We start from the raw sequence: 27,089 nt of genomic DNA on the forward strand, positions 1-27,089 counted from the left end.
TGGGTGAGCACCTCTCCAGCAGCACCCAGGAGCCTTGCAAGGCACCACCCATACACCCAAGGCACTGGGAAGAGGAGAATTCTCTGGCATAAGGCATGGAGTGGGGAGCGGCCACCCCTTCCAGTTGCCTGGATTTCGTCTAACCCATCACTAAATCCCAGCCTCAGCCACGTTGTAAATGTCTCTGCTGCAGCTTCCTGTGGGTAGCTCCGAGCTGCAGAGCTCAGGGTGGCAGGCAGACACCCAATACTGAATGCAGGCTGATTGCTTGACCTTTACTGCCCATGTGTGTTTTTGTGGCCCTGCCTTTCTCAGTTGTCCTTCAGCAGGCTCTAGTTACAATATTTTATTGATGATGAGGGATGAGGGATGATGATTCCTCTCTTGCTTTAGTGTTTCAAAGGGTAGTACACAAATTCTTGAGTGTCAGTATGGTGTTACAAAGTCTAATCCACCTGAAGAGACTGCTGCATGCCACATCTCCCACTGACTCCTGGAGATCTCCAGGGTCCCACTGGTATAACCTGTGTTCTTACCTCTAAAAAATAATTTTCTTCTTTTGCTCCTGAGTGGGTGAGACTTTAAAATCCGCCTGTTGTTCTCTAATCGTACTCTTCCTTTCTTAAACTGCACTCACAGTTTCCCACACAAAATCCTCAGTCCTTTTGTGCTCTGCATTTCCCAGTCCTTCAGAGAAGGTTTGCATCCCCAGAAAGAGCTGCTGCAGCCTCAGAGACAGCTTCAGTTTCTGTATTGTAGCCTAAATATTCTTGTCCTGGATTGCCCTTCTGCTTTCCTGCACATTCTCCCACTGAATGCAAGCACTGATGTGCAAGAAGTGTCTTGTTTAGCTGAGATAAACGTTTTCCCCAGGTGCTGTGCAGAGTTAACACACATTGTGAGATGCCTCAATAATTGCACAGGAGCTCTGTGTCATGCCTGTGTTATGTCTGATAGTCACCAAAGGCTGGATCCTGTGAGCACTGAAGTGAAGGTAAAGCTACCTCTGACTTTACAGCACAGGGCTTAATCCCAGAGAGAATCCATAGTAAGTATATAGCACAGCTCTGCAAACTCACAGCCCAAATCTTCTTGTCCTGATGCTGAAATCTTCTGCTCCTAGTCCTTCCTCTTCCTTTTAAGCAAGCAGGTCAAGTCACCTCTCAGCTGCTGAAATCCATCAGTGTACAGGAGCCCTGCCTGGAGGCATTGCTAAGAATAGTGTCTAAGAACAAGGGGAAGAGAGGAGTGAGACTGGAATGGGATTTGGCCACTGCCATCATCAGTTAGACTCCATCTCACTTCCTACAAGCAGTGGAGGCTACATAACACTCAGTTAAGGATGATGCTCTTACGTGACAGTCTTCTGCTTCTCAGAGTGCTGAAGTTAATGGCAGGGCTGCCCAAAAGCCAATGCTCTTGCCCTGCTGTAAGATCCATTACTGCATCCCTCACCTCTCCAGCTCAAGCTGCTGTGAGTGCAGGACTCTCACCTGTCTGTCTGCATAGACTGAGCTGCAGGCTCCTGAAACAAAGCACAAATGAGTCTCTTAGAAGAAGCTGTATTTCAGCAAAATGCCATAGAAACCACAGCTGCGTTACGGAGGGCCTTTTCCCTGGCATTATGCAAGAGGTAATTATGTAAGTTGTTGTTATGTAATATTTCTGGCTTTTTTGGAGTGCCAGCCTCCCCCTGACCACGGCAGTGTGTATTACTTACGTCACGTCACTCTTTATACAACCCAGGCTCACAGCAGAGCTGGGGCTGCTGTCATCACCGCTCCCAGCCATGGGACCCTTGGCTGCTCTCAGGGCTTTTTAAAAATTATGTTGTGGGGAAAAAAATAGCTCATTGAAAAGAAAAAGATTATTTGATCAAAATATCTGTTTGTTCCTCTGAGACATTTTGCTGTGTAAGCACACAAGATGGTTTGGGTTGTTTCTTGAGGAAGGACTGGATTTTGGAACATCTCTGTCTATTTCTTTCTGGAAAATTCATTTCACAAACGTACTTCAAATGAAAAAGAAATGTGTGATTTCTGCCAGTGCCTCTCTCTTGGGTGCCTATTTCCCCACTTGCAGCAGGTCTGGCTGCAGAGGAAACAGAGATAGATATTTGTTCTCTTAACCACCAAGGCAGTGTGGGGGACTGCTGGGCTCTTTAACATTCACTTTCCAGCCCAGGATTGGATTTGTCTCTTCACAACACTGATACTCTAGGGAAAAAAAAGTGAATACGGCCAAAAAAACTTGGGTCTGGTCCATCCCTGGGGCTGGTGTGTGTTCCTCTGTGTCCCCCAGCTCCACCTGGGCGCTGAGCCCCATAGGAATAACGCCAAAACAGCTGGTGAAACTATACCCAAGAGCCGATCCCTGCTCTTTCTCTGGTGTGTCTGTGGGCTCAAGTGAGTCACAGAATTTCCCACCAAAGAGGAGGACAAGTGGCATTTCTGTCCATGGAATTGTGGCATGTTCTAAATTAATTAATACCTGTAGAAAGGTTTGCCAGCTGTAGAGGGTGGAGCAAGGCAGAGGTGAGATTGCATCCACTGTTTTGCCAGAGACTGCTCTTCACCTGCCTGCTGAGCCTGTAAGGTCGGGACGCCTTCCCTAAGCACCTTTGGGTAGCATTTTTGGGTAGAAACAAACCCCATGAAGTTTCTAGAACAGTGTTTCTCCTCGCGGCAGTACCCTGAGTCTCAGCTGTAGCTCTACTGCTGTCCCATGGGATATTCCCCTGTCCCCATGCCACCACTCCAGCCCTCTGCAATATCAAGGCTGCGGGGCAGGGGGGAAGGCATAGCACCCCAAGTGGCCAAGGAATAACGATGTCTCTACAGCCCGCACTGAAAACGAGCCCCTTACAGAAGCTCTGCACCCAACGCTGCCTGCCTGCCTGCCTGCCCCGGGGTCACCCTCCTACCTCCGGAATGAGAGCGCTGCCTGTCCCGAGCCTCCAGCCGCGGCAGGGCCGGGACGTGCCCCGGTGCCCGCGGCTCGCTGTCCCGTGGCCACGAGGTGGCAGCAAGGCCTGGCCCACGGGGCCGGAGCCGCGGCACCCCCGCGCCGGGCCGGGCCGGGCCGGGCCGGGCAGCGCTGCGGGCCCAGGAGCGGCCGGGCTGGGGAGGGTCCCCGGGTCAGCCAGGGCACCGCACCCCGCTCCAGCAGGGGCTGCTCCTGCCTGGCCGTCCGAGGCGCTTTGCAGTGGGGTGAAAGCGGCCGCACTGCGCCCCAAAGCCTGGCCGAAAGCAGCCGAGGTCCATTGCTGCTGGTTCAGTGACAGCTTCAGGTGTGGGGGCAGAGACGCAGCCACGTGTGCCGGCATGGCCCCAGTGTAGGCAGAGCTGCTTGAAACAGGCTATTCAGTCACCTGGTACGCTTTAAAGGAGGCAGCCCCTGTGCTGGCTCTCTGTGCTTTGTGTTTATCCAGATGATTATGCAAGGGATAGATTTTGCCCCATGGGGAAGACAAGAGGACTGTAGATACTAAAATGTTGTGTCCTTTTCGTGGCTGCGTGGTTGAGGGGTGGTCTGGTGCACTATAAAACTTCTAGTATTTCTGTAGACTATTTATTTAAGCTCTAGGGAGAAAAGCTTATGATTTCATTTCATTACTACTTTGCTTGCAGAAAAAAGCAATATGGAATCTCATACCCATTTTAAGTATTCTGACCATTTAATGTTAATGTCCATACCAGGACTTTTGGCTTCACAGCCCTGGGGAAAGCTGCAGAGAGCAGAGGGTCGACCAATTTAAAATGGAATTATTACAGCAACTGCGTAGTTCCAGCTTGGGGAATATATAGAGAGAGCTTGGTGCATAAGCAGCAGCCTCTCATGTACCAGGAGCACGTTTCTGTTGTGTCTGAAAGATGTGTAAACTAGTAAGGTCAGTGTCAGGATCCTGCCCAGGCCTGGAAGGATACAAATGCTTCATTACTGCTGTGAGCACATGGGCAGTGAGGCTGCAGATATGTCATCTCCCCTGTTTCAGCCCTGTGCTGTGGACAACTGCACAGGGAATGAGTTGGAGGAGTACTAACCTCTATTCCATAAGATTAGCTTAGTTTGGCTAATTGGTAGTGACCTGGTGTTTGCACAGGTAAATCAGGATGAAATCTTGAAATGGAAGTGTTGGATGTAGATTTTTGGATGTGAAGCAAACTAGTGCATAGAGGAGATGGAAGGGGAGGATTTCAGAGTCTCAAGTTGACTTGGCTGACAGAGGCTTGCAACATGTAATGGCCAAAATGTCCTTATCTCGAGGCTTGGATGCCAGCTGACACCTCCACTGGGCTTTTGCCACCCTTCTTACCCACAGCATTCCCTTTAAACCTCTGTGTTTCTAAGGCATGTGAGGCTCTGTACCTCCATCATCCTTGCTGCCCATTGTATGTGGGCACTTCTCTCCCCTTGCAAGGCTGGAGCAGGGAACCTGTACGGAATGGAAGGGTGCAGGGGCACTGATGAGGCTCAGGTCCTGCAGCACTGTGCTTGACACTGTGGGGTTGAATCCTCTTCTCCTGAATTCCAAGGCAGGTCTTCAGCCTCTAGTTGATATTTCTTGCCTGCCTTCTCCTTGGAAACATCCAGAGCCAGGTGCACAGTTCGGGACAGCAGCACTGGCTGGGCTTTGTTATCAGGCTATGCTCTGACTGCAGCCACCCCCGGAAGGGACCAGTCACCCCGCTGGTGTGCCTGGCCATTACCAGTCCTGACAGAAAGTTTAGGAGCCTTACCAAAGCATATCCACATGGTTTGTCAGCTCACTGGCTTTTTCTTCCAAGACTGAAATTTGTTTGGCTTGACAGAAGTAGCCAGAGAGCAGAACTGCTGATTGGGTGGGTGTTGAATGTAGCTTTGCTATGTCCTTGTGTCTCTGGTCTGCTGCAAATTACCTTCCTGGCTCAGTTGTACATCTCTTGGCTCTAATATCCAGACTCAGCCATCAGCTAATCCTAGATATTTCCCAGAAGAGCAGGCAGCAGGATCCTGGCAGGCAGATCTGGGGGAACTGGCTCTGATACAGCTTTTATCCCCTCATTCCTCCTGCAGCAGGTGGGGAAATGGCAGGGCTGCTTTGAATATGGTTATCTCTTCAGGGCATGTCACAAGTGGTGTGTTACCCCAGGAGAAAAGGATGGTGAGATCATTATGGGAAAGGAAAGGCCTTTGAAGTGATGGAGTCAATGCTACTGGCTGTCCTGACCTTTTCTCCTGCCTGCCCTTGGCAGGCCCGGAGACAGGGAGGCAGGGTGGCCTTGCAGATGACTGGGCTCTTCAGAAATCTCCTGCCATAAAGCTTGACACTGTCTCTGGGTCCTTAGGAACCTGGGACAGGCTCCTGGCACAGCATTCCGGCAGTGCCCTTTCTGTCTAGAGTGGGACATGTGCCAGTCCAATACGAGAAGCAGAAATTATGCCATCAGTGGCACCCACAATAGTACCTGACCCAAAATAGCTTCCTAGAAAAAAACAGAGAGACTGATTAGGTTAGACAAGCCTGAAAGAGAGCAAGAAGTCCAGCTGATGATTGATAGGTGTAGGTTTGTGGGCAGGGGCTATAAATCCCACGGGTGAGCTCTCCAGCTACCCTTTGGGGAAAGGCAAACGGCTGCAGGAAGCACTCGGGACCTGTCTTTGGTGAACCATGGGGCTCAGTGACCAGGAATGGCAGCAAGTCCTGACAGTCTGGGGAAAGGTGGAGTCTGACCTCGCTGGCCATGGCCATCAAATTTTAATGAGGTAGGCAAGGAGCTTCAGTCCTAAGAGTAAAGCTGAGAGCTGTTGATGAGAGACATGCTTGTCAGTGTTTATTTCAACAAGGTGTTTTCTTTCTTGTAGAGTGGTGGTTTTTCCATTGCTATTTTCTGGGTTAAAAGTTACTCACTGTGTAAATTGGCTGTGCTTCTGTCTCTCCATCTCTCTATGGGTGCAGGAGCAGACCAATGCTGCTTTTAACACATGGCTGTGCTTTGTCTCTCTGCCTCTGGTGGCCAAGCTCTGCTTTGGATCCTCATTTCCCAAGCACTACAGTGAGAAATGCTAGAGTGAAGTGTGTCATGGGGCTTCAAATGCTCTGCAGAAAGGATGTGGGGAAGCAGAGAAAGAATGAAAAGAGGAACATTACCTCTGTGGCAATTTTCTTGGAATCTATTTCAGTAAAATTAACTATGAAGTACCTGAGAGTTTCCCTCTCCCCACCTTAGTCTCACCTGGCAGAGCCCTGCCCATGCTGCTTTTTGGCCAGAAATCTGTGCGATAACACTTGTCCATTACCTCATGATGAATTTGAGGTCTAAGTATGAAATGAGGCACATCCTTCCCCTTACTTCCCTTCTCCATCATTCCAGTGTCAGAAGTGCTGCTGAGGTCTCCAGCTGAGAGAGGACCCCATCCTCCATGTTGTCCTTGTGATCCTGGCACTTGGAGTGGTGAACACCCCAGATACTGCAAAGCAGGAAAGAACATTAGGTGGACACTGGAGCCTAGCTTGTCCCTTAAGACCAGAGAGGATGCAGACTTTGAGGAGATTCTGTTCAGCTCTCCTCTCAGACTGTGCACACCCAAATGGGTGTGTTACAGACACTGAGGAGAGTAGTGGAGATCTGGCACCTTCTTGGGGGATTTCTACCCTAAGCATGGCTAAGGCAAGGAGCCCACATCTCCAGGCACATCTACTGCAAAGCTGTAAAAAACATCTTTGAAAGATGAGCCAAAGAAGGGGGCTGTTTTCCTTACCTGCATTATCATGATCCAGATCAGCTGCCATTTGAAGGAAAAGGAATGGAATGGGAATGAAGTGGGTGGAAATGTGATGGCTTTCCCCTCTTGTGGTCCAGAGCAGGAGTGCTGGAGGGATAACAGGAACCTGAGCCATCCTCACCCATCCATCTCTGAGGTGGCTACTTTGGCTCTGAATTTGCCACATGCTAGAAAAAGCAGTTCCCAATGGAAAACTAGTACCGTTTTTCTTACAAGTATCACAGATTAGAGCATGGCATTAAATAAATAGATGTCAGCCCATGACTTTGCGCTCCCCTGCCAACCCAGGTCTCCTCCAAGGAGTTTCTGAGGGAGGAGAGAAGGAAGAGGGAAGGGAGAGAGAGTGGGAAAAAAGGTCAGGAACCAAGTTCCTCCATGTCTGCAATCATAGGGTTTGGGGGCACAGTAAACTCTCCCATCCAGATGACATTCAAGAACACACAACCTCCAGATATAAGGGACCTAAGGCTGGGGGCTGTTTTTTTGGTTGAGTTTTTTTTTTGTTGATTTGGGTTGGGTTTTTGTTTTTGGTTTTTTTTTTTTTTTGCTATGAGAAGCTTGTAGAGCTCTCATTTCCTGGCCAACAAATCATGGGCTGATAAGAGAGTTTGTGTGAGAGCCAGGAGTCTATAGGTGGGCTCTCCAGCAACAGTAAATTGATGAAGACAGGTGGTTTTGTCTACTTTTGGGTTTCCTTCACATGAATACAAGAACTCACCTCTCAGTATCATGACTAGCCTTGGCTCTTGTCTCTGTCTTAAAACCGTTGACATAATCCAGGAGAAGGGTGCCAAAGAGTTATCAGAACTGTATGGAAAAAATACAGGCACTTCCTCTGTTGCTCTAGTTGGGCATGTTTAGGGCAGTGTCTCTGTCATGACCAGAGGGAATGGAAATAGACAGTGGTGATCATCTTAAGAAATGGGTAAGAAGATGGGAATAAAGTAGATTGAGTACTCAAAGGGAGGTATGTCAGGAGCTTCCCCTCTCCAAAGTCCCTCTGCTTTTGTCCACAGACTCTTTCAGGATCATCCTGAGACCCTCGATCGCTTTGAAAAGTTCAAAGGCCTGAAGACCCCTGATGCGATGAAGGGCTCTGAAGATCTGAAGAAGCATGGAGTTACTGTTCTTACCCAACTGGGCAAAATCCTGAAGGCAAAGGGTAATCATGAGGCCGAGTTGAAGCCCCTGGCTCAGACCCATGCAACCAAGCACAAAATCCCTGTCAAATATCTGGAGGTATGGAAAAGGGCAGAGAGTCTCAGTGTCTGATGTGTAGTGAATGTGTGTAAGACAGCTGTGTGAGAGTTGGGCTTTCATTTATTGATGACTAGTTGGACTTCAGTGAGCTCTCCCTCAAGTCCAGGGTCTGTGTGTTCAAGCAGGAGGAGGCACAGAAAGGGCTCATGGTATGCAAATGGTATGTGAATATCCAAGTTTAGATTTCCCATTCCAAACACCGCATGCAGTCTGACCAACCCTTGATAACAACAAACCAGCCCATGCAGCCTATGCATGCCTGGGAAACTGTATTACATAAGGACTGTCAGTGACTGGACACAAGGGACATACAATTTTAGAGTAAGCCCTGGAGGATCCATTGGAGACCAAGACCCATAAAAGTAAGTGTTATACAAACACAGGGCATGAATTTGCAGTCTTAATGGATGAGGCTGACAAAAAGTGGAAAGGGCCATGGTCTACTCAAGGTCATGAAGCAGATCAGCGTCAGAGCTAGGAATAGAGCCCAGTGCTTCTGCCTAGCCCAGACTCCTTGCATACTAGACCTCACTGTCTCTCCAGAGGCAGCAGGAAGGCCTACTGAATTAGCTCAGAGATATTTCCAGGCTCTGCAACCTATTTCTTAGTCTGGCTTTTCTGAAAATAAACCTTGAGTGTCCCTTCAGTTTTTCTTTCTCTCTTTCCTTCCTCATAGTTCATTTCTGAAGTCATTATCAAGGTCCTTGCCGAAAAACACGCTGCAGACTTTGGGGCTGATGCCCAGGCTGCAATGAAGAAGGCTCTGGAGCTGTTCCGAAATGATATGGCCAGCAAGTACAAGGAGTTCGGTTTCCAGGGTTAGCACATACGCACAAAGGAGCGCCACGATGGAGGGCCTGGCCACGCATCTTTCCCCAGTGCTATTTTGGACATCTCAAAATTGGCCATCTCTGCTGTGTGGGAAAGCTTTGATGAGAGGCCAAGAGTCACTCCAGGCAGCATAGAGGCACAGAGTGATATCCACGATAAACTGTTGTTTCCTGGCTTCATGTATACAAAAGAAATATTCTGCTTTTTTAGGAAAAATAACATTAGGGGTTATCTGTGAGCTTCAGCCTATTTTATCCCCTTTCTCTCTCTCTCCCTGAAACTCAGTCTCATCTGAGAGGCAAATGGCATGGCCAAAGATGAAGGGATGTGGAGGATCAAGGCAAGTGCTGAGTGTGGTGAATGAGTGAAGGAATGACTCAAATGAGAGATGTGAGAATGGGAAGCAGGGACACAGCATCCCATTCCTCCCACAGGTGAGACTGTTAGCAGGTTACTATGGAGAGCTTCCAGCACAGTGTTACCTTGCTTTGTGGGGGTGAGTGCAGCCAGTCAGTCTCCAGTGCCTGCCAGCTCTGGAGGATTTAGTTGTTGAACTTGCATTAGCAAAACTATAAAGAGCAGTACTCCCTGTGATCTGTAGGCTTTCTAGTAGCCACCACTATGTGTCTGAAGGTCTGTTGCCCTGGGAAGTGAAATATGTGTTTCTCAGAAAATAAAAATACCTGCACCAGAGTTGTGTGTTTGCTCCTGGCTGTACCAACACCCCAGTGAGAACTGGGGGAAAAGGAGAAAATGGAAAGGTGTTTTGCATACATATCTGGCTGCAGAGCAACCTGCACTGTCAGTCCATGACCTGAGCAGCATGTGGCATCTGTCTTAGCCAGGGACTTGGGGCACTCAGATGTCACCATGGGGACATAACCTGATTACTGGACCTCACAGCACAAGACAGCAGCCTCAGCTCAGTGCCTCAGTGCTGAGAGAAGAGCTCCCTGACTAAAGGCCGTGGCCACTGCTGTGCTGTGGGAATATGATGAGGGAAGGTTCCTTATTCATTTATGGAGAGGTAGCATGTGCAAGCAGCCTTGGCTCCCAGCAGCAGTGCAGTGCATTGCTCTCTCCAGACACTGGAAAGGAGGGGTGATCAGCTCAGGTGGAAGGCTGCAATGGCAGCATATGCTCTGAAGACCCAAACTCTGTTTTTTGCAGCCTTTTGATTTTTTTGCTGGGATGCCTCTGCAGTGCTTGCTGCACTGTGTTTACAGATGTACACCCACATCCTGTCATGTACATCTGTAAACACAGTGGGACAGACATAATGGCAAGATGCCTCCCTCTTCCCGTTGCCCTCTCCCCATCCCAACACCAGGGAATTGTGGCTAGGGGAAATGCATGGAAGTGACACAGCTGCTCTTTTTGGTGTGAAGAAAGTAATGCACCTTATCTCACAGACAGAGTCTGAGGGCAAGCACAAGGAAGAAAAATGAGGTGCTCAGTAACAGGAGCTACTAGCAGGACCTAGTTCAAGGTACTCCCTGCTACACTGTGTGCAGTGGAGACAGTGAAGGAGCCACCAGCTCCCTTAAAAATCAATCCTGTGCCAGCATGATCTGCTGTGTCTTTGGTCAGGGCAAAGGCCAAAAGAATTCAGTCTCTGAAAGGAGAAGGAACAATAAATTCCGTTGCAGAACTGTGCATATCTGATTTCTCGCTGTTTACAGTTCCTCACTTTACCTCTGGGAGCATGCTTGGTGTTTCAACCTTTTAGAGGAGGTCACAAAGGCATATGCTGTCACCTAGATGAAGTTACAGCCAGGTGGTCCCTGGCTTAAGCAGTGTGCTTCGTCTGACTCCAGTCTAGTCAGTCTGGTTTTGTGGGGAGGGCAATATATGTAATTAAGGTCTAGGATTGCTTGTCCAACACAATAAGATTTCCTGCCAGTGACAACAGACTCTGCTTTAGGATTAAAAGCTCTGCTATAGCAGCTGCCTCCGTCAGTCTGAGTGGGACTGGAGTTGTCTAGATATTTTTATGTGGTGGAGGAAGGAGAGTTTGCATGTGTGTTGTGCCTAGTTACCAGTTATTAGGTACCTGGACTAAATGTCAGCCCATTGGGAGCACTGACCTTCTCTCTGCCTGCCCTACTCCACTGTGTCAGTGCACTAGGAACCATCCTTAAATCTCCTGGTCAGATGTGGGGTCTAACAGAGGTTTTCTGGTTGTGTCTATGGCTCAGTGAAGATGTGCAAGCCGAGATGAACCAGCACATTTGGGTACCAATAACAGTGAAGGAAACTCCAGCAGGCTCAGTGATTTGAGGTGCTTGTGGTGAAATCCACCTCCCTGCACCTTTGCTACTCTAGGCACAGAGTATGCCCTTGGCTGAGTCCTGACATGACTGCAGGGATATATGTAATTCCTACAGAATGAGTCTATAAAACTCCTGCAATGGCCCTGGCTTTAAGGACAGGGGAAGTTTCCTGCAACAAAGCAGATGGTGGGAAAAGGATTTTTTTAGCTCTGTGCTATATTGATTCAGAGTCTTTGTTGGAGGCCACCCTTTCACTCTGCTGCTAGCACATAAAATTTTTCTGGTTCATATATAGGACAAAGTCCTTTAGTGGAGATAAACTATCAGCGTGAGCCCAGACATTTTCCTCCTTCTTTTCCAGGAATAGCTTTACATCAGGTGGATGGGTCCCAGGGACTTGTCCCCAGCCCTGGTGCCCGTTGGGACCATGTGGTGTCACATACTCATTCCCAGTCACACGATGAGATGTGGGCTGTGTGGCTGCCAGCCACCTTGCTCCAGCACGTACGCACCGGCTGCAGCCAGGTCGGGCTTGCTGCCCCTCTCCCCGCTGCGGTTTCCATTGCATGCAGAACTCGCCATGGCTCCGAGCCAGTGACCTGTCTGGGATCTCTTGGGCTTCTGTGTCAGACACCAGCCACTCATCAGAATCTCAGATGAGGGGAGCAGGCCCTCGCTTCCCAGACGCTGTGCAAATGAGCTGTCAGCCCCAGCCAGGGTGCAAAAACACTGCAGGCTGTGCTGCCTGTCCCCCTTGTCTTTCCCTCTCCCTGCTGATCCTGCTGACTCCAATACACCTGCCAACGTCAAGGGGCCTCGCAGAACAAGGGCTGGGGACCATACTATTAATCCTGTGATCTTCTCTGGTCACCTCAGTGGGAGAAAGGGATAGGGCTCCGATGACTAATTATGTTAAATATTTAGCACATTAGTATGAAGCTTGTGACATTCTTCATATTTGCATCTCCCTGCAGGGCTAATGGGAGGAAAGGGCAGAGATGTTTCTAGTCCATGTAATAGTCACCGAACAGATAAGTCTGGTTTCTGGGAACTGAAGCCCAGACAGCGCCTGAAGGATGTAATGCCTATATTAATTTAATAAGGACACAAATGCTACCTACACTACATACTTTCAGATGAGGATTATTTTTGTCAGATGAGGATTATTTTGAGGATTATATTTTGATCCCTATGGTTTCTACCACCTGGCGAAAACTTGTCCTGTGTGTTATGCCACTGAGGAAAAGAAATAGTGGAACCAGGTGTTTTTGTGATGTAGACATCCTTGCCCATAACATTTTTTTCCAGAAGGTGCATGGCATCAGATCATGTCCTCCTTCTTCCTGGACTCATCAATCTCAAGTTTGCTCAAGGCTGCTTTTCCAGGCTGTGCAGGGCTTAACAATCAGACTCTGCTTCTCAGACTGAGCACACAGACACACAGAAAGACAGACAGACAGACAGACAGACACACACACACATATACCTACACACAAGCACCAGCTTCAAAATACACAATATAGCAAACATCTCTCCAAATCCTTCTGATTCCAGCATTCTTGTGCACCAGTTCTTCATCTGAGAGAATGATATATATGAGTTCTCACATTGTGTTCAAATGAAGTACAGCCTTGAAATAGATAAGGTCTAACCAAATAAGAAGACAAACTATGCAAGAACAGGGCACCTGGGGAGTACTGGTGGGTAGTAGGGCTGTTAAATTTCATGAAGTTGTGCCAACAGAGTCTAAGTAAGTGAGAAGAAAAAGCCCAGTCAGCCTCTTTTATCCAACAGCCTAATAAATGAGCATTTGTGAACACAAAAGAGTCACAACAATGCAGCGTTCTTAACCAGAACATAAATCCCTCCCTCCCCTGTGATCATAGCCACAACAGGCCCATCTCTCAGTCCTGTGACTTCAATAAAATCCTTATCCAAATGTCAGCAAAGGTGACCTTGTGCCTTTTTAAAGCAGTACTTTATAGTCACTTGACTGCACTTTACCAAAGTCCTTTCCCAGTTTGGCTTTCATGCCCTGCAAGTAAATAAACAGAGCAGGCTGCCTCCACCTTCCCCTCCAGCCCTGCAGTGACCACTCGTGATAAGCCATGTCAGACAGGCAGGTCTGGGGCTCTCCTGGGCAAGGCAAGGCAAGCCCTGGCATGGGGCATGCCAGCAGAGATGGTAGCTGCATGGACAAGGCAATGTGCATTTGGGATGGGGAGGGATACGTACTGGTGTGTACTTAGCTGCACCTTATATCTGGAGGAGGGCTTAAAGGAAATTATGCCTGTTTCCCGTTTCCCCTTCTCCAAGGAAAGCTCAGTATGAATGCAGCTGCTGGGTGCTCGATCTTATTTTAGATTGTCCTTAAAACAGGTTCAAATGTTCAAGTGTCAGAATGGATTTGGGTGGAAAACTTTCTGGATTATTAGCACTTAATTCTCTATGTCTCTATGCTTAGCTTGTGGATCTTCCGTTACTTCCCAGTATATATAATTAATGGTGCTTTTATTAAGATTTCTTATTTTCTGTCCTCCCTTAACATATTTCCTTATTCATGATAAATTTCAGCATCCAAGCTCTTACCACAGGGGTGGAAAATTCCTGGAGCTGATACCCTCACCAAGATCTGGGATTGCTCTGCTCAGGGCTTGCATGACATCAGGCTTGTCCTTTTGGCAAGCTTTGGGGTTATCTGGAGAGTTAGCTGATACAGTGTCAAAGTGAGTCTGTGTTTTTTCACTCAGCTGGGTGAATAGTCTGGTGCCCTTTGAGGGATGCCACAGATTAACTGTGAGTTGGTTGGGTATAAAGGAGTAAAAATACCACAGAGTTTTGTCTAAACTAGCCATATGGTGTCCCTGCAGAGTCTGTGGCTGAGCAAAGGGTTTGCACCAGTCACGCTCAGACAAGCTGTCCAGAGATGGTGGAAGAGCACACCAAGTGCCACACTTGCAGCCCTCAGCTCCCCCTCTGAGGGCAAATGAAGCTATGGGGCTTCTAAGGAGGAAAGAAAAATGAAATACAGGTGGGAAATGGAGGCACAACTGCCCCCCTGCCCCTCGAGGCTATTTACTCTCTTAGTGCCTCCTGAAGAGCAGTCGCATCATTCTGACAACCCTTCTGCTGTAATGCAATGGAGGGAGTTTCCTAACCCAAGCTGCTTATTGGTATGCTTTTGTATGGGAAGAAAGATGGAGTTTTCTCATGGTGATAAGATTATGGATGTGATGCTTTCACAAAACTGGCCCATAAACCATGAGAAAGAAATTTTTTGTACATTTTGTTTTTGCCATGATAATAGCATGTATTAATAACTCAACTAATTCCCCAGCTAATTTTGCATGTCACATTTAAGCTGGTGTCCCTATGTCTTTTGCTATGTTCCCTCTGCAGATGAGAAATGATCCCTCAGTGTATAAAGTCATAATTTTTTTTCCTTTTCAGTCAAAATTCTCTGTCATGAAATGGAGTTCTTCATAACAGTCACAAATTGCTAGCTCATAACAAGAAGAGTAATTAGAATATAATTTTTAACATATTTCCTACTATGGTTTTTCTAGTTGAGCAGTCATAGCTTCCTTATCTGTTTTAGATCAGAAACTTGTTGACTGTAAGTGTCATCAGGGACAAGCTCTGTTCTAATTTCTAATGGTAATTAAGAGCTCAGTTTCATCCAGTTTAAAACTCTCAGTCTACAAAATACTGAAACAGCACCCCTCTTACAATATGCCTGAGTTATTTGCTCTACTGTTCTTAGCCTAGACTTTAGTTTAAGGCTATCTATGCTTTCCATCTACATGATTGTGCAGTTAAGCCCATTTTAGGGAGGGTAAACTGAGGCAGAGAGGCATGAGTACATTGTTTTCAGGCTTTTTTCATTCAGCTGTCCACTAGGTCAGGCTGCTGGCTGCAGGGCAGTGGATGCCTGTGATCTTTTTGTGTAGGAAGACATGTGAAGTTGTGCCATCTGCCAGTGAGCAGTTCTTGCTTTGAAGTGGTTGAGTTTTAGCAGTTGCCAAAGGACATCCTGTGTATAGATGTGCAGTCACAATGCGGGCGCAGTGTAAATACCCCAAGAGATTACAGATGCTGCATGCAAAGTGAAGCAGTCTAAAGACTGTGGGGCTGAACTTGAAATGAAGTTCTCTGGAGATAAACTATGCACTATGGTGGCACTTGGGAAATTGCTAACCTTCTCACTTCCAAAGAAAAGAAGAGTCCCAGACTGAGATAATAAAGGACATGGATATCTAAATATGGCACCAGCAGAAGAGAACCTAGTGTATGACCTCAGATCTTCCTGTGTAATTATGCACATGCTTACAATTTCATCTGTAATCCCCTCCTTGATTTCTAACATTTTGCCACCATCTTGGGTGGGTCTAAGCCATCCAGGTTTCATTTGCCTAACTTAATTTATAGTCCATGGAAGTAACCTTCTTCTGCCTACTTTGGCAGATCCTGTCATATTTTGTCTAATCCAGCCTCCAAAAAATGCTGTTCCAGCTACCTCCATCCAATAGTGTGATTAGTGAACAAGATTCAGGTGCATGCCTTTTATCACATAGATAACTCAGCTCATAATTCTTTGGTCTTTTAAAAATGAGCTGTGTCTTTCCATCTTGGAAAGGGCTTGACTTCAGGAGACCAGGTTTCAGTGAGGGATCCCTGCCTAGCTCATGTGCCTAGGCTCTAAAGGAGTAGGCTTTAAAAAATAACAACAAAAAACCCAGTGCTGGTTTTCATACTGACTGTATTTAGCTAGTCCTCCTCACTCAACACATTGCTGGCTGAATCCTTTTAAACCACCAAACTCTTTCTTGGTGTACTGGAGTCCTGGACAAGTGGCTCAGCCTGGAGTATTTCTACCAGTATTTCTAACCAGGGCTGTCTAAAAGCCTTCATACAGCTTTGAGGCTGTTACTGTCCTAATGGGACCATTCCTTTCCAAGGGCATTCTCTTTGAGAAGAAAAATGGAGAGAGGAGGGAGAAGATATTTCTGTGCCTAGCATTAAGTGACATATTGCAAAGCATGAGGCTGCTTGGGAACAACAGCCTATGTGACAGCCTGCTGTGTGGTGTTCAGAGAGTCTGGGGTTGTTTTTCCTGCAAGCTATGCTTCCAACCTCTCCTCCCACCTCATTGATGGTAACATCTGGATCTACCCACACTCACAGCTCTTTTCAGTGTGTACAACAAGAGAAAGAGGGTTTTCTTTGCTTATTGCTCTGTTTTGAGGATAGCTTGCAGCTGTGCCTGGCTGGAAGGAATGCACAGATTTCATGGAGGATGGTCGAGAAACATTTCCTTTCCCAGCTGCATCACATCCCTGTTCATACACAGTGGCTCATAACTGGGAAGTCTTCAGTTCCAATTCTTCTGGCAACATGCAGTAGGGAAGAAGTAGAAATGGAGGCAATGCTTTTTCCTTCCATCTGCGGTCAGGTTGGAGATGGACAACACTGCACCACCCTCAGTAAAGGGGCTAATTATGGAGAAAAGTGTGCTAGAGCTTATCAATGTTAGAAATAGACCAAAACAGAGTAAGTGCTGAAGAGTACAGCATCCTTCCAAGTACTGGTGTTGGTGAGATAAGAGATAATACATACTAGAAAGTGTCTATTGAGAGAGAAGAGTGACAGACCACTTGTATCTTGAGGACAGAGCATCTTAGAAATAAATGTAAAAAATAACCTTTCTTTGGGTATTTAATTTCCCTCCTGTTGGAAGTGCTTACCTACAGTTACCTACAATTAAGTCTGTGATGAGAGTGTGTGTGTGGGGGTGTACATGTGTGTATGTACAGCACAAAGGCTATAGTTAATACACAGAACTAAATGTTTTGTTCCAGAGTCCCAAATGTACACGGCCTCTCAATACTCATCAATTTCAGTGGGTGTGAGACCTTTCAAAGACCTGGATTCCTGCAGGAAATTCTTTGCCACAGGCTTAGGATTAGTGATTTTTTTCTGCTCATGATGCAGTACAAACTTGGAAATCAGTTCTGCATCTATTCATCAGCTGAAGTATGAGCCCCTTTTATTAGTGCCTTTTGTGGCAATAACTGTGATCTATTTAAAGCCTTCAAACTGCAATTCCCCACAGCAGATGTAGTAGAAGCAGATATCCATGGAAATCAGTCAAAATGAGCTCGTGTTGCTGTGCAAAGGGTGGGCTCTGTTCTGCTCAGCAACAGTTACCCAATTCCTGCCACATGGGCTTTGTCTCCTTCTTCAGTGGTTTGGGGCTTGGTGCTAGGTTTCCTGGGGAAGCTTTACTGCCATTTACAGTCCCTGCTTCATATTCACTCTCTTTCATTTTTCCCCTTTACGGGGCATTCAAGGAGGAGACATTGCTCTTCCTGTGGCCTAGCTCTGCATCCTCAAACATGTCATGGCTAAATCCATGTGGTATGACTGCCAGCCATGGTCCCCTGTTAACAGCAGCAAACTCATTCTCATCTCATCAAGTGATCCTTAAACAAGAACTATGAAGCTACATAGGTGGGTAAGTGTTGCAGGAAACCAGGGGGGACCAGCCAGATACTTTTATTTGGGAAACTGTTGAAATGCTTTGGTTTGTTTGTGGTTTTGGGTTTTTTTTCCCTTAATGAACTTTTTTATTTAAATTTCATATCTGCACTTGGCTGACTGGTGTCAGAGCTGGCCAAGTGCAAGGTTTCTCTGCCTAGTAGGATACCATAGATGGCTATTAAGAATTCTGGATAGGAAAAATTTTGGTACAAATTACTGTGTAAACCAAGGCTCATATTTACAACAGGAGTTGTTCCCTGTTAGGTTGTTCTTACTGGAGTGGGCCGGGAGCAAACTGAGAAAAGAGCAAAAGATGCTGCACTAGATATGCCTAAGAGGGCAGAGTGGTGTCCTTGCAGGGTGTACTGACCCTTGAGGAGTGGTCAGAAGTCCATAGAAATCGCTCATAAGTCCATAGAAGGACCAAAACTGTTCAATATTAGTACAATTTAATAGCAATGGCCCACGTAGTGGGATCAAGTGCATCCTCAGCAATTTTGCAGATGACACCAAGCTGAGTGGTGCAGTTGACGTAGCAGTGACAAGGGATGATACCAAGTTCTGCTCCACTCTTAAGCTGTATACTGTTGTGTCCTGAGAAGACTATTCTGTGTTCTGTGGAGGAATTAATGCAACTCCCCAGTACAGCCTAAACTAGTTGTCATGAGATCACTTGTTCATTTGCTGATTTCTCCCTGAGTAATTGGGATTTGGCCTGTGACAGAGACAGAAATGGGAAGCAAATTGCCCACCCAGGCTGCAGAGAAAGACTGTAAATGGTGACATTAGTCAAGTAGAAGTTTGAGTCATGTTTGGTACCGCAGCACAAGGGTCAAGAAGGAATTCTCTGGGAAACTGAGCAAGGAAAAATGGGAAAGGAAAAAAAAAACACTTTAACTAGCACTGACTAGTTCTTCTTTCTTGTCATCATTTCCTTGGGATGTTGTCACATGCATTACTGGAAGAGATATTGTTTGGCCCAAGTATGTGGGATTTCTTCCTCCCAACTCTTCAGTAAATCCTAAAGTTCTTTTCAAACCAAGATTGCTATAAAGCTGGGATTCCTGGCTCAGACTTTTTCTTCCATTCAGTTCACTGTTACTGTCCAATGTCCCAGATGTGAAACAGCTGCTCACACAGCAGCATCTAGCCAGATGTTGGAGATCTGATTAGACACTGAAATGAGAAATGGAACCAGGGGAAGGACATTTATATCTTCAGATTCAACATGCTTCTTTATTACAGACATGGTGGTGGGCTATATCATTCCACATTCAAATGACTGGTTTCAGAGTTTCATTGTAGAGCATCTTCTCCAGCCTTCCACAGAACATCATTTATCCAAAAGAAAACCCAAAGAAACAACCCACCAAAACGCCACAACTTCCTCAATGAAAACTTTTGATGCATTTGAGGCACGACCTTTATTATAACTAGTGGGGGAATGGCTGAGTGTTTGGACAAAGCACAAGAGACCAAAGATAAATAGTCTATGCTCTGTAGACAACCTTGCTGAGCTGACATTTGTTGCCAGTAAGGGTTGCACTGAGATAATTTCTCAATAAGGTAAAATTAATCTGTGTCACTCCCCATGAATGTAAAAACATAAGAGCATGACCATCATTCCTTAAGTCACCTGACTGTCTTCTACTGGAGGTCTTCTACCAACTTGGTATTAATGTAACTGAAGACCACATCCAGTTTTGTGGTGCAGCTTCTAAAGTTCCTCTGGAAAAGCTGGGTGCAAGCACAGCCTGCCTGACATGCAGCTGTTGACTCCTGCTGTTTCTCTTGTAGGCTTAACCTGCTCCAGAAAGGGACAGTCACCTCAACCATGGACAGACTTTGCTCATTTGCTTCCAGATGCTCCATCCTGTTGCACAAGGTAATGTGACACGATTTCATTACATGTCCTCATATAATCAACACAGCTTTAAACTGCCAGACACAAAATACACTGAAATGGATCTACTTGTTCTTCACATAACTCCTGTGGGTAATTGTGAAAGACAGTGTGCTCAGTCTGTAGGAGTAGGCACCATGACACAAAGGACTTCAAAGAGTGATTCTAGCAAGTAGATGGTGACAAGATAGGAGGTGGCTTGGCTTACAAAACAGTCAGAGAAAGGAGATGAGCACTGCAACAAAACTGCATTCAGTTGCAGAAAATAACCCCAAATGACACACTTGACATTAGCTTCATTGTGAACTCAACTTGAAGTTTATGGAGAGAAATTCTTTAGCCATGCTGTATTGAAGGACAGAAAAAATGACCTCAGATAATACAGATGATCTCTACTACTTTCTAAAGAAAAAAACCCAAATCTATTTTTCTAATATCATCTGAGGAGCACTTAGTTATACATAAGATGTAGTGGTTGATACTGTCACAACAGACTTCCCTTGTTTTGATATATGTAATGGGTTGGATTGCCAGATTTCCAGTCAAGCCAAACAGCATCAAACCATTCCTTGTGAAAAGTTCAAATGCAAATGGTCATACTCTGTCAGCTGTGACTCATTGCATCAAGTCCAATGACTAAGAAGGTCAAGAACAATTAATTCAGAGATGAAGGCACCAAAGCTTTCAGTTCTGCTGCTGCACTTCAGAACCATCCTCGGAATAAAACTCGAGAACTCATTTCATCGTCTTCACTTCCTGAGCTTTGGGGCCATGATTGTTTCTTTGCATGTGAGCCAAGCACTCTGAGGTGAGCTACAGAGGACAGTAGCTGCCTGACAGCTGCTCACAAGGACTTTTATTTTGCCTTCCCTCTTCCTTTGACCAGAATTTCCATGATTGGTCATGTAAACCTTCCTGCAACACTGCCAAGACAAGCTGCCCATAGATGAAGTCCTTAGCAATATCCAATTCCCCAGCTGAGAATTTTCCCACCTGGCATATGCAGCAAAGGAATGGTTACTCAGGCTTTTAGTTACCAGCACGCCGCCAGACTTCACAGCGGTTAAAGCACGATGTTTAACAAACTGACATTTGTTGATTTGAAGTGCATTTTGTCAGAAAATTCCTCCCCGGCCCAGTGGGAAGGCTGGGCGGCCGGGAGCCGCAGAAGCATTCCGAGCCCTGCGGCCGAGGGGCTGCCCCAGGAGCCGCCGTGTTTGCACAGCTGCAGCGCCCTGGCTCGGGCCGTGTGAGGGGTGGGAGCCGCCGTTCAGGGGACGCTCCCAACCCGCTGCTCGGGGGCATGACTGCCGCTGCAATAGTGGGAAGCGCTTTCCCGGCGTTTCAACTCCCCCACCCTCCAAATAATCCACATCCTCAGAACTCTGCATTTGGTGCAGGAATTCGCATTTTGGTGGCAGCTCGAGGGGGCTTGGAGCCAGTTCTGGGCACAAGCGGGGGCCTTGGCGCGGACATGGCGCGGGGCCGTCACTGACAGGGAGCCGCCACGAGATGGCGCCCTCGCGCCTCGCGCCCCCGCCGAGAGGGGGTGGGTGGTTTTTATACCTTTTTTTTCTGCTGGTTTGTTTTTTGTTTGGCTTCTTGCATCCCGTTCCCCACGGTCTCCCACAGACAGCCCGGGGCGCTGTGCACAGCTGTGGGTGAGGGTGGAGGCGAGTGTGCAGCGCAGATCCCGATGGGATCCCGGCCCTGGCGGAGGAGTGTGAGGGTGGCTCCCAGGAGAGCCCCCGGCTGGGAAATCCTGCTGGGCCATCCCTTTGCTGCTCCCACACACATCCCCAGCCCCTCTCCTCACCCGCAAGAGAGGGCCAGCGCTGACACACAGCGTGGCTCTAATCCATACAGAACGTGGTGCAGAAGAATCCAATCTCCCCTCTCCTCCTTCCATCCTCTGGCACTCACACCTCCACCTGCCCCACTGGCCTCTCCCGTGTTTTGGTTGCCCTGCACCAAAGGCTCAGGTGTTTGCACTCGAGGGACAAGGAAATGAAGGAGGGTGGAAATCCTGATGAAAGCCAGTGCCAAACCAGCTGGGCAATTCCAGCCCAACACTGGCAAAACATGCTTCTCCCGGAGGCTTTTTGGTTCCTGGAGGCCTGGGAAGGATGCGGACCCTCCTCTCCATCAAATCCCAGCATCTACTGAAGAGTGGTGGTCCTGAGCCATTGAACATGGATGAGCCCAGAAGAAATATGTGGCACCAAAACAGATGAAGAAATTAAACCTGCCTGGCATGAACGTGCTCTAAGCAGCTTCCCTTTCTTTTCTCCATGTGTCCTGTTGTCTTCATCAGCTCCAAGGAATGATTTTCCATGAAGCTGTAGGGATCTCTGCTGGGCAGAATGATCTGTTCTGTAAACTCTCATTCTTTTTTCCCCATTACAGGTAATTTGTTTGACTGTTGGATGCACTTCATCAGGGGTGTAAACTAGATCATTGCACTAACCTCATCTTAAAACTTTTTACTTCTCTTGATTGTCCTTAAGAGCACTAAAAAACTCACAGGGCCTGCTTGGTGCTGGATCTTCTGAGCTCTGCAGCTTCTCTTAAAGACAGATCTTAGGTCTATTGAATTACAATGGTATGAAAGTCTTTGAGACAAAAGATGGAGTGGAAAATGTGATAGCTGTTCTGCAATTAAAAAACCAAAAATAAATAGCAGATTCTGTTCTTTCTGTATTGGGGGCTTAGTGTGTAGGAATTTACAAACTCAGTTAAAAATAAACCAACCCCAAACTGATTAACATGAAAAGTCAATTAAAAAAAAAAAAAAAGAAAGCTTCTAAACTGTAGGAAACAAAATTATTTTTTGGAAGCATCTTTTCCCTTAATTGGACATCTATTTCTAGATGGAGTCATTTGTGCACGGAATCCAGCTGTATGGCTTTTGTTTGGCAGTGAAATGATCAGTTCCTGAACGTGTGAATGTCATGTGGAGAACCCCATCCATGCCTTGAAAAGGACTGCTGCCCAAGCAGGGCTTTGTTGGCAGTGTCAGAGGGTGCAGAATCAAGCTGTGTTGTAATCCCTAATTGTATGTATTCAGATAACGGCCTTTTAATGGTACTGGTGGCTTTGTGGGTTGTAGTTAGTGGCCCAAGAGGGGGGTGGAAGTCCATGTCCCAGGCTGGTGCAGGATCTGAAGCCAGAGGAGGTGGGTCTGGGTGTAGGTAGGACAGGCACAGGGCAGCCCTGCTCCTGCAGCTGCCCTTGCCTCTGCCAGGGCTGGTGACGCTGGCTGGGGCTCCTGACACACTCTGGCTGGGGGCTGATGGCTAATGCTGGGATGAGCAGCTACTGCTCTAAGTACTCTCTTACCCCTGAACGACTGCAGGAGGATCTGTCCCTACCCTTAAGAGCTCTCTCCCAGCTCTCCATTGCCTTTTACATCCTCTTCCCCTAAGGCTTCCTTTCTCACATCAAAATTTACCTGTCAGACTCCTCATCCTGCAGATGTCAAAGCTCATAACACTCCAATAATATGGCTCTTTTAAAAGCCCAGTCCAACCCCATTGCAAACCTCCCCTACTCCCTTCCTCCACTCAGATCTCACTGCCATCAGTGGAAGTGGTGGGGGCTCATTGTTGTTTGACTTTGGAGTATTAGGTCTCCCCTGGACCCTTTTGCAAGCATTCCTAAGCCTCACAGTATCTATTTCAGCAATATTAACAGCCTAATTTTGCAGAAGGTGGAACCCATGCCATACAGGTAAATCTCTGTCCCACTCCAGACAAGTCCTGCCCCCAAATGCACTGAATAACCACTATGCAACACAGATTTCTGGCACACCCCAGTCTGAGGTATAATTCCTGTTCTTTGTTTGCAGACAGATAAAATTTAGGACCTTCCAACACTCCTTTCAACTCCATAACATCCAAATTAACCATTCATACGATGTGAACACAGCTCCAATTCCCCGGCATGCTCAAGATTTGGAGAGATTCCAGTTCAGTTCTTTGCAGCTCCACACCATTTCTAGCTACCGTGTGTCACCTCTTCTCAGGCCAACATTTAGCAGAAGACTTCTCCATCAAGCTTCCAAGATGTTGGCTGTCAACATGCAGACATGAAAACCAGCCTCCCACTTCTCTCCTTCTTCCTTCCCTGCCTCTCCATCACATTGCAGAGTCCCTTGGGCTCCTGCCATGTGGAAATAATTCCATAAAAACAATCTAGCTGTCTCTGGTAGATGGGTTTGGATGACCTGCTTTCACAGAGACCCTCCGCAAGTAGTGCAGTTTCCTGGTATATCCCTCACCCCTTCACCCTGTGCTGTTTTACCACCACACAGTGGTCCTAAAAACCAACCTACCTTCTCTCTTTTCCTCCTTAAACTAGACAATTTATTTTTTACAAGTTAAAAAAGCAGCCATGAAGCCATGAGTCCTTCAAGGAAAAGATGTGTTCCTCTCCTCCTCCCTCCACCTACATGGCATGAATCTTAGTCTGTATTTTGCAAGTTTGATTTGAAGTAAGCTTCTTGCTGTTGGCAGAATCTGCCTCCGCGCCCTCTCTGCTCGTTCAGTGAGTGACACTAATCAGTGGTGTGGGAGGTGAGGACAATATCAAGTACCAAGGTGATTGACAAGTCTCACTCAGAAGGTACATGCTCCCCAAAAGGTATGCAAGAGTGAAATAGGGTGGATCAATCCATCTCTTTGCATCATTGCCCATTGCGGGCACAGTTTTTAATTTAAATTAATAGTTCACTGAGAAGAGAAGAAGAAACAAAGCAAGTTTTCTCCAAAAAAGCCCTATTTGTTGAAGATTTTAGAGTATTTTTGGTTTTTTCCCTCCCTGTTACATGAGAAAATGCCTCCATATTAATCACAATATGGAATCTACATGAAAAATCAGACCCTGCTGGGCAGGAAAAGATCCTCTGAATTATCTCAGTGGGAGAGCTGGCACTAATTTACTGCTGTTGTGCTCCAAGTACTTCTGATGCAAAAGATGAATGGAGCTGAAAGTTTGTAGCTTGACTTGCATGTACATGTAAGCTTTTTGAATAGCATCTGCTGGGCAATGTAAATTGGCCCAAGACCCTTAACTCATGGTTAGAGTCAGCAACCTTGCCCTGTGTGATCTGCCCTCATACCTCATTTCTTTTTGAGCAGTCTTCCTTTCCTCCTCCCCACTACCTATATTTTTTGCTACTCCAGAGCCCTAGACGTAGAAATGTGTTGCTGTTTCTGTTTCTCACCAAAAAGGTGAGCTTCATGCCTGTTGTAGTTTATTCCCATGGGTTTACCAATGAGCTATTTAATAAACAGAGACAGAGATGAAGGAAGCAGCCACAGCACTCTTTGTCACAGAGATGTGAAGGATGATGTTGTTTCACACTATAAGCAGGTTGCATGAGAGATATTTCCAAACCCTGTAGTCTTTTCTACCCTGCTCCTTCAACAATACTGTAGGCAACAGCTATACTAGAAAACTAAATGTAAGATCTTTCTCTGGCACTGAAACCAACTGGAATGGAAAGATCTGCATTTACTTACATTAAATGTCATTACCCTCCAGAAGAGGGTGGCCGTCTGCAAACTCCTTATGAAGAATTGTTCTTGGCCCGGGCTAAATCACAGACTGTGTAAAGACATTGCCTGGTAGAACCCCTCCTTGGTCTGGGTCAAAAAGTGACAGGGAATGTACTATAATTTAAGAGTGGGTGATTCAGTTCTGGAGTCTGAGAACACAACCTGGCACCATTTAATTTTTAATGTGACCAAGACACCTCTTGCTTCTGAGCATTTGATTTTGTGAATTCTATAACACAGCTTCCACCTTAAAGACCTTTCTTCTTTGTCAGGGTGAGAGGTGACAGTGGACCAGAGAAGAAGGGAAGATGGAGGCAGAATAAATCCTGATGGAGTGGAGCAAAAAGGAGCACCAAGTGGGAATCTCCCATACAGTGTCTTCCTCTCTGCAGGACAGAGGCTTGTGTCACCCCATTTCCTAGCAGAACACTGGAGACTGTAATTGTCCAGGTGGGAAACTGTCCCAGCTTTCTTGGTGGCTTCTGTTTTGTGGTGTCCTTTTGCCTGAATGTGCATTTGCTGTTTCTGTGACCAGGAAAGGACACTGAAGCTGTGGTCCCCAGGTTGGGGAAGGCAGTCAAGACTTCTAGCCAAGCATGAGACCTATAGCTCTGACAGGTAAGTTGTCTCTTTAAACCACTGTTCAGCTTCTCAAGTTTTATGGTAAGATACAAAAGACCAGGTCTTTGGGGTATTAGTTTCCAGTGTTTTTGTTTAGCATTCAGGATCAACACCTCCAGCTTTTTGGGCCTGCATCAGATTACATGCTAGTATGGGCTCACCCTGGCAGCATGTTCTCACAGCCTAATTGGAGGCACAGACTTTTGGAATACCTTGCATGGGCTTGTGCTTTCACATCAACTCAGCAAGTCATAGGCCATTGGTGCCCAGCTACTACTGCTGGCCTGATGTCAAACCCCAGATCCCAGGAATAGCACCACTACTCAGTTAGAGAGGACATCTGACATACATACATACACCCTTAGATATTTGTTTGCTCATCTGAGTTTGCTTCTCAAAGTTTCCTGTTTCCTTCTGACATATTTCTGTTTGAGAAAAATGAAAGGTTTGACTTTTGGATTTTTTTCATTTCTTTTCCCATCTCCTCCTGAGAAAGAGAGTGAAGCTTGTAGCAGCCAGAACCCAAGCTCAGGAGTGCGGTGCTGGAATGCCTCTCCTGGGTCAGGGTGTCCATTTCTTGACTGAAACATCCTATCATGTCACACAAGGTCCTTCATAATGCGTCAAACTTATCTTTAAAAATAGTCAGGCTCTTGCCTCTGGCCTCTGGAACACAGGCAGAAAACAAAACTTTTGAAACTATTCCAGAGAGACATTTCCTGTCCACAGGACAGTCTTTACCCTGTGACAGCCCCATCTGCTTATTTTTTCCCATGTTTTGCCCACTTTTTTGTTTTTTTTTTCTTGTCTGCCCCTTCCAGGCCTCAGGAAGTAAATTGTCTTTCACTGTAGTGGGGTAACCTGAAGATTGACTCTTGTCACCCTTGGCCTGGCCTTTTTTGACATACTCAGTTCCTGGCAAAGAGGCAGGCTGTACATCCCACCACAGAGCAGTTTCTGGCTTAATGCCCATATTCAGTTGGAGTCATGTCAAGGGATGAGCTTCTGATGTTTCCTGTCACAGCGGACAACTGGAGGACCAGTTATCGTGTGTCAGGCCTTTGTGAGGTTGCTGCCTTGCTGGCATGGTCTCAAAGACCAGTTTGTCCCTAAACTTGCCCTGGAATCTTGTTAGGGTTGTGCCAACATAGTCTGGTCCCTCTGAGGCTACTGACCCTAAACTCTGGGCTCAGCTGTACTTTTCTCTAAGTACCCCAGAACCAAACTGTTTGAACACAGCACTGTTTGTCAAGCAAGTCTTGCATAACTGCCCTGGTTCTTCCAAAGTGCTCTCACTTGACTTCTCACTTCTGAAGTTAAAGTCATTTTGGCTGGCTG

The 27,089-nt window shown here is 46.7% G+C and overlaps 1 protein-coding gene across 1 annotated transcript; it reads left to right on the forward strand.

The window, feature by feature from the left end:
* Positions 1-5,650: 5,650 nt before the first annotated feature.
* On the forward strand, positions 5,651-9,245 carry MB (myoglobin). The gene is made up of 3 exons (XM_054278641.1): positions 5,651-5,745; positions 7,782-8,004; positions 8,702-9,245. The coding sequence occupies exons 1-3, from the start codon at positions 5,651-5,653 to the stop codon at positions 8,846-8,848; spliced, it is 465 nt and encodes a 154-aa protein (XP_054134616.1). The 3' UTR covers positions 8,849-9,245.
* Positions 9,246-27,089: the final 17,844 nt, after the last annotated feature.

The sequence above is a fragment of the Melozone crissalis genome, unplaced genomic scaffold (genome assembly GCF_028551555.1).
Source record: "Melozone crissalis strain CALT ecotype California unplaced genomic scaffold, PUWL_Pcris_2 ptg000004l_1, whole genome shotgun sequence".
Lineage (NCBI taxonomy): Eukaryota > Metazoa > Chordata > Aves > Passeriformes > Passerellidae > Melozone > Melozone crissalis.